The following is a 14724-nucleotide window of genomic DNA, read 5'->3' on the forward strand; positions in this document are numbered from 1 at the left end:
GCACCTGAGCTGGCTTACTGAAAGTTAAAAGTCCTTGTGCATATTGCTTTGTGAGGCATTGGTTTGCTGGTGTCCTGAAATTTTATCATCCGCTACTGTCATTATGCTACTGTATTTGAATGGTTCTGAGGTTGGGGTTAGAGATTAGGTAGGTTAGGGTGATACAGCTTCATATCACACTGCTCCACATTAAAATTTACACTGGTGGCAAAATGTGTGGACACACATTGACCTAGAAGGTTTTTTTTTTTCTTAAACTTGTGAAGCTCAAAAGGTTTGCTTTTTTGATTGATCCATTACACATTTTGCTTGTTTGTTGTCATTTATGAAAATCAAAAGCAAAAAGCAGAATTAGCAAAAGCATAAAAGCATAGCAAAAGCATAGCAGAATTTTTAGTAATTTAACAAAAATCTTATAAATAATTATAATTATTATATTAGTTATGTCTGGTTTTAGTTTTAGGTCGTATTTTTATATAGCTAGTCTAATAGAACATAATTTCTCAGTACATTTTTTTTACTGACGACTTCCCGACAATTCCACAAGACATCTTATCTGTCCTTGCTCTTTATCAAAGTGCGTTTAGGTAAACCTAAATAAGCTACTTTTACCACACGTTTTGTATATGATTACTTTTTAGTTAGGAGCTTATTAAAAACAATTCATAATAACTTTAAACCCATGCAACAAACTGCAAACAGCCTCATAAAGGTATGTGTCAACAAAGATTTGTGTTGTTGCGCTCTCCCATGCGTTAGCCCCATATGTTCCACTCTCCCTCGTGCACGCAATAGTCTAGATGTAATTTAAATGACACGCGTGTTTTATTGCACTGACTCCATATCATTAATCTTCACATACACTCGTGTAATCAGCGGATCAAGCTCAGTATGTGAAAGCGTTCAGCACTAAGGTGACAGGCAGAGGGAGGGGTTTAAACTTGCCGAGGCTTGGGGATCTGAATGACTGTCATCTCTCTTCCTCGGTAGTGTGTTTGTGTGCGTGTGTGTAGACGCGTGCATTGATTTCTCCTGCTCCACGACAGATCTTTGCGCTCGGAGGAGTCGTTCAGGAGCACCAGCTCTTACTTCTACCGGAACGGACCGGACACCCGTGGGCATGGCAGACTCCCACTGAAGCCATCACGGAGAGATACGCGTTCATACCGACTATGGCTGTAGACGGTAAGCGCACGGTGCTTGTTTTTACTACGCATAACAAAACAATTGAATTCATGTTACTGAAGCCACATGCGAACGGAGATTGCGTTTATTTACACTGTGAGGTGACTTTTCTGTATTATATTATTCTGAAAACTGTTTTAATTTACTAATACAAACTACAGTGCATTTATATCATTTACACAGTGTTTGCAATAGGCTACTATATCTAATACCCCTGTGCGTCAAAGTCTATGAATACTATTGAATAGCAAAATATAGAATGATAGTTAACATATTTATTTGCATCAATTTAACATTTTTATACGTATTTATGTACTGCTGTTTTTCAGCTGTTTTTTTTTTTTACTTGGCCGTCAGTAATTAAATTGCGCCTTGAAGCCTTTTCTGTTTGAGCTATATGTTTTAAGTGTATCTATTTATTAGACATTAGTGTGGTATTTGCTAATATCCAAACTGCACTTTCATTATTATTATTTGCTTTGCTACTGAGAATGCCATATTCAAGTATACTGGTCATAAAGTGAATGGTGCAGACTTACACGTTGTGTGTTTATTTACATGGTGGCATGTGTTACCGTTTACAGACAACATTTATTACTTTACTGCACTTCTACTGGTCTGAAATCCACAATTTTTGTATACTAATTCACACTATACTGCAACTTTATATATTTTACACAGTACTGTATTATTGTACCAAGTAATTTCTTGTACTAAATTGAAGCACTAATATGCTTATGGCCTTTAATATCATATATTTACATACTTGTTTACATCCATTTAATATAATTTATGAGGATATTATTTATGCATGCAATGATAGATTCGACCACTTAATGAGTTTTATTTACAGGGTAGCATATAATGTGATAAGGAGACAATATTGTTATTTAGACTAAGATTTTGTGACCTGGAACTTACTATAGTATAAATTAAACTTAAACTGTTACCACAATATTTATGCAGTACTGCTACTTTACATATAACTTGGTACAAATACAACTATAATACATTACACAATACAATATATTTATATAATTAATCATTGAATAATATTTTCTTTAACTTTAACTTAGTTTCTGTAAACCATTTGATTTATTTAGCAAATTTTATTTATTTATTTTATTAAATTTTATTTATACAGACACCTTCCATCTTCATTAACTATACAGAACACCTGCAGATCAGCTACTGGCATTTAAAACAGCCAATGAAGGTGTCATCAGTGTAAGACTTATTTTAATATTATTTGTCTTATTTTCTTGCCATCTCATCAGCAATCCATCAATTATTTGTAAAGTATACTCTTCCTCACAATATTTTTTCAGTTCTTCTTTAACTGGAAGAGTCTCAGTTTACCCTCTAAAAAACACCGAGACATCATATTTAGGTGTGTTTTAGAACTTAAATTTTATTCCATGTCATTTCTTAAGCAAAGATACTGAATTGTACACTACAGCCATTATATATTTCTGGTCTTGGCCGTGCTCATACTGTTTTCAATGATTGTTGGCTTGCCTCTGAATCTACCCTCACCATTTGTCTGTTACTTTCTTTAAGTATAATTTCCATCCATAATCCAAGCATTGACCACCTTTTTAAAAATAAATACATTTTCTGGTCTGATCTTATGCTTAGACAAATAACTTAGAAAGCACCAATCTGAGGCCTTATTCTTATGATGTCATCATGTACTGCGACTTGCAAATTATTTTATAGTATTTTGAAACTACAAAAATACGAGACATTAAAGTATTTTGATATGAAATATTCAGCCATTGTCATCAAACCTATCAAAAACAAATTGCAAAATAGTATTTTGTATTTAAAATACGTATTTGAAATGCATGTATTACATGTATACATGTACATATTGTCTATCCCTGAGCGTTCTGCTCTTTAGACCAATTTTGCTCTTGTATTTACATTTGAATTTCATCTTGTGATGCCATCTTTTTTATTTTTTTCAATAATAATTTTTTTTGCTGAATGCATTGTGTAAATTTTGTTTATGAAGTTTGCAGTGCAGTCTGACGCACACACTTTTGGTGGGTTTTTCAGCTGGATTTTTGTCAATATTATGTTGACATTGTGCTCGACCCGCTGAAGGGAATGTCAGCTAGAGTTCACGGGCTCAGAGCTGGACATAGACATAAAGTCTAGCTGACATCCTATATGATGAATAAACAAACTCAAACACTTGTTTACAGTAATCTCAAAGGCGTTTATTGTATGCAATCTTAAGAATTATGTGCCTTTCTTAGGCTCCAGGCGATTCTAGGTAATCATAGTATATCTGCAGCGCTCAGTGTGGTGCTGAAATGGACAGCAAGACCTTGCCTCACTTTAACCTTACACATCACATCCTTTTGCCTATTCTTTTTCCAGCCACATATGTGATTCGGTAACTCAAAGTGACAGTTCACCTAAAATGAAAATGTATGGATAATGTACTTTCAGAGCATTACGCATGTACTGTAGGTGATTTTTTTGCTTTAGTTTAACATTACTGCCAATTTTAACATGAAAGCATGGTTAAAAAAAAGCTTTTGTGATTTATAAAATTTAACAATTGAGCGCAGTGGTGGCGTAGTGGGTAGCATCATGCCCGGCGCTACGGGGGGGCAAAGGGTTACATTGCCCCCTCAGAAAGAATCCCCCCCCTAGTTTTCATAAAGAATTGGTCGCTCAAAACTGAAAATTCTTTCTGTCATTAATTACTTACACTACCGTCATTCCTACCTTCAGAGCACACATTTAGATATTTTATAATTTGAAATAGCAATTAAATTATGAATATTGTAAGATTAAATGGAGGCAATGGAGGCACACTCAATTCACACGAGAGAAAACTGGACAAGTGGATGACATGAGACGAGCATTCATTCATTCATTCATTCATTCATTCATTCATTCATTCATTCATTCATTCGTTCATTCATTCATTCATTCATTCCTTTTTTTGCCACTTTTCCGGGACCGGGTCGCGAGGGCAGCAGTCTTAATAGAGAACCCCAGACTTCCCTATTCCCAGACACTTCCTCCAGTTCCTTCGAGGGGATCCTGAGGAGTTCCCAGGCCAGCCAAGAGACATAGTCCCTCCAGCGTGTCCTGGGTCTTCCTCGAGGCCTCCTCCCGGTAGGACATGCCTAGAACACCTCCCTAGGTAGGCGTCCAGGAAGCATCCGAAACAAATGCCCGAGCCACCTCAGCTGCTTTCTCTCGATGTGGAGTAGCAGTGATTCTACTCTGAGCTCCTCCCGGGTGTCAGAGCTCCTCATCCTTTCCATAAGAGTCCGCCCTGCCACCCTTAGAAGTAAACTCATTACTGCTGCCGCTGCACCTATCCGCCTGTCAATCTCATGTTCTATCCTTCCCTCCCTCGTGAACAAAACCTCAAGATACTTAAACTCCTCCACCTGGGGTAAGGACTTTCCTCCAACCTGGAGATGACTAACCACCTTTTTCCGGTGGAGTACCATGGCGAGCAGCTTAATTCATTACATGTTTTGGGTAACTAATTCTTTAAATACAACTCTTGAGCTCTAAAAGGGAAAAAAAACGCAGAAGAAATTTGCCGTTAAATTAATTTGAGCAAAAACGCAACTGCCAGTAATCTTCGCATTAGTTTTTCCGTTTTGAAGCCTAATAAAAATGTTTAGTTCTCTGCAAAGTCCCACAGTAGGCTATACTATAATTATTATTTTAATTTATTATATTCATTATTATTAATATTAGTAAAATTGACAAAACACAGAACAGATTGTTTGCTTTTATTTTGGCATGGTAAAGCACACTTTTACAGTTTTGTAAAGAAACATCCCATTATGCAGCAGCAGTCAAGTCACTTAAAAATGCCTTTTGCAAGAAAATGAAATGAAAATAACCTGAAAACAAGTTATTAAAATAGGTTTAATAAATAAACAAAATGACAGGTAGGCCTAGTAACCTAATGGTTTATGATGGCGTTTATTACAATTGCCAACCGGACAATATCACGGAAAAAACCTCAGTTATGATAGCCTAAGATAAATCTTTATTTTTTAAAACTTTAAAATGATGAGAACGTTATATAGCCTGTTGAGTTGCATGTTATCCCAACAATTTACCAATTTTCACTGTAATAACTGTGATTTTAGGTATCCTTTTTTAGGTATTTTTTTGGCTACACTGTTGTCTTAAAATGTAACTAAATCATTTTTTAAATGACATTATATTGTAACATTTAGCTTTTTCCTAACAATGATGTTAGTTGCGTTATAAAGCGTGATGACTCGGTTATGCTGATTTCACTATATTTATTTACCGGTTATGCGAATAGTCTGACCGTGGGTTAGCTTGCATGTGTGGGCATAGTTTCACATTTTTACCTAAAATGTTAAACATTTATAGGCCTATTATTTGAAATAAAATGGAAAGAAATAAAAAGAATAAAATATGATTTAAAGCACTCATTTGGTGCTGAAGACATGATCTGTCTGTGTTAATAAACGGTATTGTTGCATTACCTTCAATAATAAAAAAATCAGTAATAGCGAAACTGTGCATATTATTATTACTATAAAAATTATATTACTGCTTTAAGTCAGTAACTCAGGCAGTAATGCAAAGTAATAATAAATGTAAATAAATAGCCTAAATGAAAGGAACAAGAGGGACCAATATCAGTCACCAGGTCTAGTGCCCCCCTATGGGATTAAAATGCCCCCTCAGTTATAACATCCTGGCGCCAGGCCTGGGTAGCGCTGCCGCCTCACAGCAAGAAGATCCTGGCTGGGTCGATTAGCATTTCTGTGTGGAGTTTGCATGTTCTATCCCATAATTGCTTGGGTTTTCTCGAGAGGGGTCTGGCTGCAGACCTGGTGCAGTGCAATCTGGGCTTCATTCAATGCTTTTTAATAGGCTCACCTAAACCCACCCCTAACCCTATCCGTCACAGTGACGTCACTAGCTCCACTTGAGTGCATTGTGTCTGACATTGCATCGCTGAGTGATGCAGTCTCAGCTTGCATCATAAAGGCTGCATCCAGATAGTTTCCTCCGGGAGTCCAAAGACATGTGCTATAGGTGAATTGGGTAAGCTAAATTGTCTATAGTGAATGTGTGTGTATGAGAGTCTGTGGGTGTTTTTCAGTGATAGGTTGCAGCTGGTAGGGCATCCACTGCGAAATACATATGATGAATAAGTTGGCATTTCTTTCCGCTGTGGCGAACCCTGACTAATTAAGGGACTATGTCGAAAAGAAAATGAATGAATGAATGAATGAATGAGTTAATGAAAATGTTACAGTCACTTTGAGAGTCAAATTTATTTTATTGAGAGTCAAATAAATCTATCTAATCTAAAACCTAAAGAAATACCTGTGGTTCCTGATCATATACTTATAATTATGAGCTGCATCATAATTATAATAATCATATCAATCAATCATAATTATATCACATTTGCACATCTTGTCAAAAGCAAGGTTGCATGATAAGCAGTAAATTTCCTCCAAAGCCAATGGCTGATCTTGTGTGAAAACTGCAAACACCCAAGAAGAAGAAACCCCGGAATTCCCCATATAGCATTGCATTTTAAACCGATGATTAAACTGCTTTATTGATTCATTGTGACTAATAATCACTCATCTATTGAATCATCTCACAGAAGGAATTATTTCAAACACTCAACTGAGCTTATGAAGTCAGTTTGGACATCCTTTATATTCTCTCAAACAAGGATGTTTGGTGTTTGTCCAAACAACTTATTTAAAATGAGCTCTGTGCATGTGGAATCAGAGTGAAATTCAATAACTTTTAAGACACTTTAGGAGTCAGCTGGTAACACTGACCACATTTTAACTTGCAATACATTTTCTAAACAGTGACTGTGTAAAAAAGCACAACTATAGAGTCTTCACTTATGATAACTCATTTTTAATACAATATAGTTCAGAAGGGTTGGAACTTTTTATATGCTGCAATTGTACTTACATCTTCCACACTAAGATTTAACATAAATAAGTGTTGGCAGTTAGTGATTTTAAAGTCTGCATAAACAAAATCTGCTATCATTTTTTTTTTTTCTGTATTGTGACGCAGTTCCTAAAGAAACATAGAATTAAATGAGAAAACTATACAATTCTTGAGTTATTTTTGGGGAAAACTTAACTGTTTTATGTTTAACCCACTTAAATTTGTAAAAACTAATAAGCTATCCACTCATGTTGTCTCATTTTTTTAGATTGTGTGTTGTTATTATTATTATTATTATTTACTCTTAAAGTGTCAATTTCTATTGCATTGCATTTAATAAATATGTTGAAAACCTTTTACTTACTTTTCCTAAATTCTACTTAAAAAAATAAAATTAACGTAAATCTCAGATGGCCTAAGTGTGAGTAAATTAACAGTAGGTTTTCCTGTTTTGATCATCTCTTTAAGAGGACTGTACCCAGAATAGGATGTTCTTTATATAGAAACATGTTGTGGTAAAAAAAAAATTGCATAACCATAATGTTTCCCTTAAGGAATGTTGGATAATTAAGTTTATACACATATATGGTTTTTTAATCCAATTAGGAGGACACATTTTAATTAGTGTTATGTTCTGGGAGCAGAATACTATCAAACTTTAATAATTTTTAAAATATATGAGCACACAGAGGCTCATATTTACTCTCACAGTGTTTGACTAGACAACTCTATTACACTTCAGAGGATGGATTGTTTGCTGTACTATCTTCTATTGCACAGATATTGCCACATCCTTCTACTCCCTTTACAACATAGTTATTGTTTGTCATGGTTTCATTTCACACGATCCCTAATAAAAAAGGTTTCCAGAATAGCTCTGATTTGTATGTGGTCGTTGCTCATATAAGGCTTCATCAGAGTGCACAGATGTTAGGTTAACCCCCTCTCGCCCCGTTTCACACACCCTACAGCTCTGAACCAATCCCAGCATGCAGCAGGAGGACGGGGCTGCTTTTCCTGCTACCTAAGGGACCACCAACGCATTAAGTGCATGGACACATGCGTATCGCTCATTCATTCATGCATGCAGATGGATTGGAAATGCTGGATCCACAAGCCGCACTCACAGAGTCAAACCACGTGGCTGAAATAAAGGATAGAGCGAGTAAAGGAGCGGTAGTGATAAACAGAGAGTCATTTCTGGCCCGTTTCACTCAGATTGACATGCATTGGATGAAGGGAGAGTGTATTTTTGCTCAATGTGCATTTGTCGGTTATCAGAAGCGATTCCACGCTTGACCAGTCTGTCAACACTATTGACTGTGTTTTTTCTGAGACTGATAGACATTTACTTTGACTTCGGCTGTCATTGGAGAACGCTTATAATGAATTTCATTTAATTTCGACCGCTTCACTTGGGTAGGCTTGCAGAGATTTATTTATTTTCTGTATTTAATTTTTTGGGGAAGTGTTTTAATGGAAATGAATCTCATGTGTCATTTTTCTGCTCTCTAAAAATAAATAATAATAATAATAATAATAAAATAATGAAATCAAGCGTAACTCTCATATTTAGTGTTTGAAATGTTATTTATTCTTTCACCTCAGTTACTGAAAAAAAAAATAAACAGCTTTTCTTTTGTATTTAATTAAATTTCTTTGGGTTTATTAGTTTCTAAAACAAGGGACCATATAAAATTGAAAATCTATGAAACAAGGAATGTTTAAAAGCACATACAGTGCAAGGTTCTTGTGCTACTTTTTTGCTTATTTTATTTCAGTTATTTATGTTGTGTCATTTTAAAGTAGTTTTAACTGTGGGACTCCTTTTATTGGTGGAGGAGGTTGTAAAAATGGTCCTTTTGTTGTGTCCATTTGGCTCTACACAAACAGCAGGCTTTTATCATGTTGTTTTGAGTTGTTTTTCATGTATCGGGATATCCAAAATAAAGTAATCGGTATGCTACTCAGGGAGGTAAAATTCAGCAATGAACCACCTATCAATATTTCATCCAAGCAGATTTCACATATTCTTAGGTTAGCAAAAGAGGCTGAATTCATACAGTGCTGCTATATATATATATATATATATATATATATATATATATATATATATATATATATATATATATATATATATATATATATATATTTTTTTTTTTTTTTAAGTTAAGTTGTTGTAAATGATTTTTGGGCCAAGTCTAAGCAAACAAATTAAGTTGAACAACATAAAATTGAACTTGTGAGTTTAAATTCAACACGTATACATTTTTTGCAACAATTTTGCAGACATAATTCTTTTCTGTGTGGCCACCAATATCAAACAATGAGATTAGCCAGTAAAACTAATAACAATTATTTACAGCATCTATTATTAAATCTTAATTTGAAGTGTCTTTAATGTGGTTTTGAAACATTAGAAGTCTGATATATAAGTTGGTGGTTTATTCTGCTGTGGCGACCCCAGATTTATAAAGGGACTAAGCTAAAAAGAAATTGAATGAATGAATTAATTAATTGTATGAAATGTATGAAATCTGCTATATGGGAATATATGCAAATTACACAAATGACATACAAGTTCCTGTTATATATTTCACATATTTAAAATATTTGTCATATATGCCTTATATAAAATATATTGCAAAAATGCCACTGTAGCAACCACTGGAATTATAAATATGTAGATAGAAATATATAAATATATGAATTATATATATTAGGGGTGTAACGATACACTCAGCTCACGATACAATGTGTATCATGATATAATGTTCACGATTCGATTTGTATCATGATATTTGGAATAAAAATTTAAAATGAAACTGAAATGCAAACTTTATTAAATAAAATGTTTTTTAAATTACCAAGTAAACTATTTTTTATGTATATCTTTTGTTTCAACTTTTTTCATTTAAACTTAACATTCTTTAAGAAAATAAGTTAAATAGGCCTGTCTCTGGAAAATAAAACAATTTTAAAACTTTTTATAAAATATTATTGAAATGACAGAGACAAAATTAAGGAACAATTAAAGTAAAGGTGTAATAATAATAATAATAGCTTTCTATTTAAATAATATCTTTCTATTCAATTGAATTTAACAGTATATGAGCTTAAGGCTTTGCTTGGTCACTTGTGTTTTTTTGTGTGTGCGCAAAAAAAAAAATCTACATTTCCGAGTAGTCAGCAGTTCTATAAGATAATCCTGAACTTATGTGTGCCTGTCTGAGAGTTGTTTATGGATGACTGTCTTGTTGGGCACGATGAGTGACAGACTAGCCGTCTTTTCATCAGAAAGGACAGTGGTGGCCCTTTTCAGCCGTTTAAACAGGTTCACTATTTCTTCGGCATGGCGCTATCAAGTGTATAATGTTGAAGTGCATTTTTATTTTACCTTTGTACTCAAAAGATTTAATGCTTGGCAATCATAACTCTAAAATGCGATATGATTATTTAAATGATGTGAACGCTTTCGGTTTCGTTTTAACTGCTAAGTGCTGTTCATACTTCCCATGTGGCTCCTAAACGATCACTTTGTGCCACAAACTGAATGTTGTTTACAACTTTATTACCTGTTACTCACAACCTTTGCAGGTTCTGTTCACTGAACTAGACGCGCGTGTCTATCATTAAGTACAGTAGTCCGCCCTCTTTAGTAACAGCTCACAGTCAGCTCACGTCATGTGTGATTTTGCGGCCACGAATACATCATTATATGAAGATTAAATTATATTTTTTTGGGTGAAATGTACCTTATAAAACAGTATGCGACTCTTTCAACACCATTAGGAAGTATCCATGTCATTAAGCAAACTATGTTAATCACTGTGAAGACTTTGAAACTTCGGCCCAGTATGCGTGTCAAGAAGTGGACGAGTCTAAAGCAATGACTGTAAAACCAATTTATTTATATATATATATATATATATATATATATATATATATATATATATATATATATATATATATATATTTATTAGGGATACTCTGATCAGGATTTTTGCACCCGAAACCAAGTACTGATTTCTTGTCATTCAAATATTCTGCTCAATGCCAACTAACACAAACACTTGTGATCAGTTTATGAGATCAGCGATTGCTGATTGAGTCATTAATTGTGATTAATGGTCAATACCAATTTCCGTCCAATTGATTGGAGCATCTGTAATATATATATATATATATATATATATATATATATATATATATATATATATATATACACACACACACACACACACACACACACACACACACACACACACACACACATCAATACATATATACTATACACGTCAATAAATATACACTGTACATATACCAGTCAAACAACAATTTGAAAATGTGCAGATTAAACTTTGCTTTATTGACCATTTTATAATTGTTTTGGACAAAAATTACTCAGTTTCTGAAAGTTGCAACACAGGCTATGGAATGCATGAATTCTGTAGCTAGAGCAACGCTAGCTGCATTTTATCTTAAAAACAAACAATATGATGCTGCAGACAGCATCTCTTTCTTTTCGTGCTACCAGCTGACCGTTTACTTCTGTGTAGACAGCTTTTCCGCCGTTACCAGTTTGCCCAGTAGCTCACCATTTATGTCGGCAGACATGAGAGGCAGAGAGAAGTTGACCACAACCATGGGGTTTGTATTTGGGGAAAAATGGTTCTAGAAAGCAGGTACAATGAAAACAAAAGGCCAAAAATAAAATAAACAAGTACATAACAAGGTGAGAATGTGGTAAGATATAAAAAATGTGGTTAAAATTCAGGCAGCTGAGAAGGCTTTTCTTTTTCTAGATTGCTTTTGAAAACACTGTCAGTTGGGTTTAGGGAAGCCGGTTGGTAGAGGAATCGGACAATCAGTCAGTCAGTCAGTTGACAGCAGCCTCTGGTGGATTTATGCTAACAGTAGGTGTGAATTGCACTCATGAGAGAAATTTGAGATCTGAAAAAGCGTACAAAGCGGCCACTGGTGAATTCGCAAAACCAAAAATTGCAAAAAACAAAAAAACATCTCCTAAGATGTATTTTGCGCTGTCCATTAATGTATATTGGGTACATATCAATAATGAGCCTGGGTTGGAAATGTCAGTGCATCACTAAATTTAGAAGGTTAGAAAGCATATTTAATTTTCATTTGAACATTTATATTATTTTTTAGCATTAACTGAAACTTTCTAATGGCCAAAAAGTTCTTTAACTCAAAATAAATGGTTAATTGAAGAAAACATTATAAATTTCTATATACATCATATAAAAACTATATGCATACAGTTTTTGCAACCATTTTTTTCCCTTTCAAAACAGAAAACAACAAACTATTTATCCAAGATATTGCTTACCTCTTTTCCCTTGTAATTGATATAAACATTTCAAAAATCTAAAACAGTCTGCAGTAATCAATATTACGTCACAGATGCTGTTGATAGAGCTTAACTAGTATTGAACCCAGAACATTCCTTTAACAATAGTCTCAAATCTGCTCCTTTACGGGCTTTTATGCTAAAGCCTCTTGATCTTGTTTGTACTCACAGCGCATTGTAGGTTAGATTAAATGAATTTCACTTCAACCACATGACCAAAGTCGCATCCCTGTGAACTGATTCTCACATGAGCACTTGAATAAAAAGAGAATAGGAGGTGAAATGAAAGGAAGCTACTGTTTTCTTTGGCTACATAAGCATGCCCTTTATTAGCTTACTCTCACATGTTTGTTAAGGATGGGCTCTTAACAGCTATTTGGTGTCCTGCCCAAAAGTTGGCTTTGGAGAGCTTTTGAAATGCGATCCTAGCACAAATGGCATTATGTGTGTGTGCGTCCTTGTGTCCTCACAGGCACTGTATCCACCTTAAACCATCCATCCATCCAGCCTTTTATCCCCCATCCTTTTGGGCCACATCTTTCAAGCAGACAATTGATTTAGGGAAAATGGATTTTGTGTGTTTACAGTTTTTTAGAATAGGGCTCACTTGACTATGTGTGTGTTTGAGCTTTTATTATGTTTTTGTGCTGCCATATGTATGTTGTTGGTCTTAATATCCTTTTACAGTGTCATCACAGTTCACCCAGCATCTGTGTTAAAACAGAATGTAAAAAAGATGTGTCCGCCATTTTCTTGCAGCAATCTATTTATGTAATATAAGATGTTTGATTTAAAGATGTCATAGTCAGATAAGTTAGTCATCGTTTTAGATATTTGCACAGCTGCGATTGATGGAATTTTTAGTCACTGTTTAGGTCTCTGACTTTGATCTGGTTTGACAATTTGCCATCAGGTACATTTACACCCACCCTAGTCAAAAACAATAAAGGAAAGGGAATTTCTATAAAAAATGGAGCCAAAATGTAATCCTAAAATATCTTTAAATATATGGGCATCAATTAATATTTTACAGGGTAATAATAATTAAAATTAATTTCTATTAGTACTCCTGACAGCTTATTTAGGGTTCTCTTTTATTCTTGCTGGGTGCTAAAGTATTCTGCATTAGAGATCAGCTGTCAACCGATTGATCTGGTTTGCCGATAACCAAAAACTAACTACTAGACCAGATGTTAATCTGCAAAAAATCTGGTCTCTCGAGTCCAAATGACTGACACCTGGTAGAGTTTGTTGTGCCGGCTGTGAATGGCACAAACCAATATGGGATTCAAAACTTGTACATTTTGGACACTAATTTACAAAACTACTCAACATCATTCAGAAAACAGATAATATAATTAATAATTAACTATATTAATTTTTGGGAGATTGTGAATTATGTAGCAATGAGAACGTATGGCTGCATTTCATCTTTAAAGACAGCTGACCGCTTACCTCTATGGGTGACTTTTCCACTGTTTTCAGTTTGTCCAGTAGCTGGCCCCGTACGTCATAGGATTTAAGATGCAGAGAGGAGTTGACTCTGACAATGTGAATCGATTGGGTATTTACAAAACTAACTGAAACTAACTAAAATTTTACCGAAAACGTCCTTTGTTTTTGTCTTTGTAAATGTATTGAATACATTAGCTCACTGTATGTCTTTCACAGGTAAATCTATTTATTTCGTGCTGTCAAGTGTTTGATCCATAAGGCACCTCGGAGTCTGTAGAACTAATGCCATTGGCCAGATCAAGCCAGTTCTCCTCCAGTCAGTTCTTGCTCTTGCTCCTGTGACAAAAACAACAAGTGGACACGACAGCCGTATGGTTATAGCATTAAATATGACCCAAGCAGAGACTTAAAACTAAAAGTATTAATTACACACAATATTTATTCTGATGATTTTTAATCGTGCTCCAGTTTCCCCCACAAGTCCAAAGACATGCGGTACAGGTAAATTGGGTATACTAAAATTCCGTAGTGTATGAGTGTGAATGAGTGGGTTTTCCAGTGATGGGTTGCAGCTGGAAGAGCATCCGCTGCGTAATACATATGCTGGATAATTTGGTGGTTCATTCCGTTGTGGCAATCCCAAATTAGTAAAGGGACAATAATAAAGGGATCAATTCACTTCATAAGACCTTAGTTTGTCCCCATGTATTCATTAAGTCTGTTTAAATGAGTGTGATTGTCTTTTAAAACCATGA

The 14724-nt window shown here is 34.7% G+C and overlaps 1 protein-coding gene across 2 annotated transcripts in view; it reads left to right on the forward strand.

Annotated features, from left to right (window-relative positions):
• The first annotated feature begins 985 nt into the window (after nucleotides 1-985).
• The window catches only part of samd10b (sterile alpha motif domain containing 10b), a 214293-nt gene continuing 200554 nt past the window's right edge, over nucleotides 986-14724 (forward strand). Inside the window, exon 1 of one of the 2 annotated variants that reach the window (XM_087306760.1) lies at nucleotides 986-1185. In XM_087306760.1, the coding sequence (XP_087162886.1) occupies nucleotides 1173-1185 (13 nt within the window). In that variant the 5' untranslated portion in view covers nucleotides 986-1172. The remainder of the gene's footprint in view (nucleotides 1186-14724) is intronic. The other variant, XR_015523324.1, reaches the window with a different exon arrangement.

This window comes from Danio rerio, chromosome 23 (genome assembly GCF_052040795.2).
Source record: "Danio rerio strain M-AB ecotype USA chromosome 23, GRCz13ab, whole genome shotgun sequence".
Taxonomy (NCBI): Eukaryota; Metazoa; Chordata; class Actinopteri; order Cypriniformes; family Danionidae; genus Danio; species Danio rerio.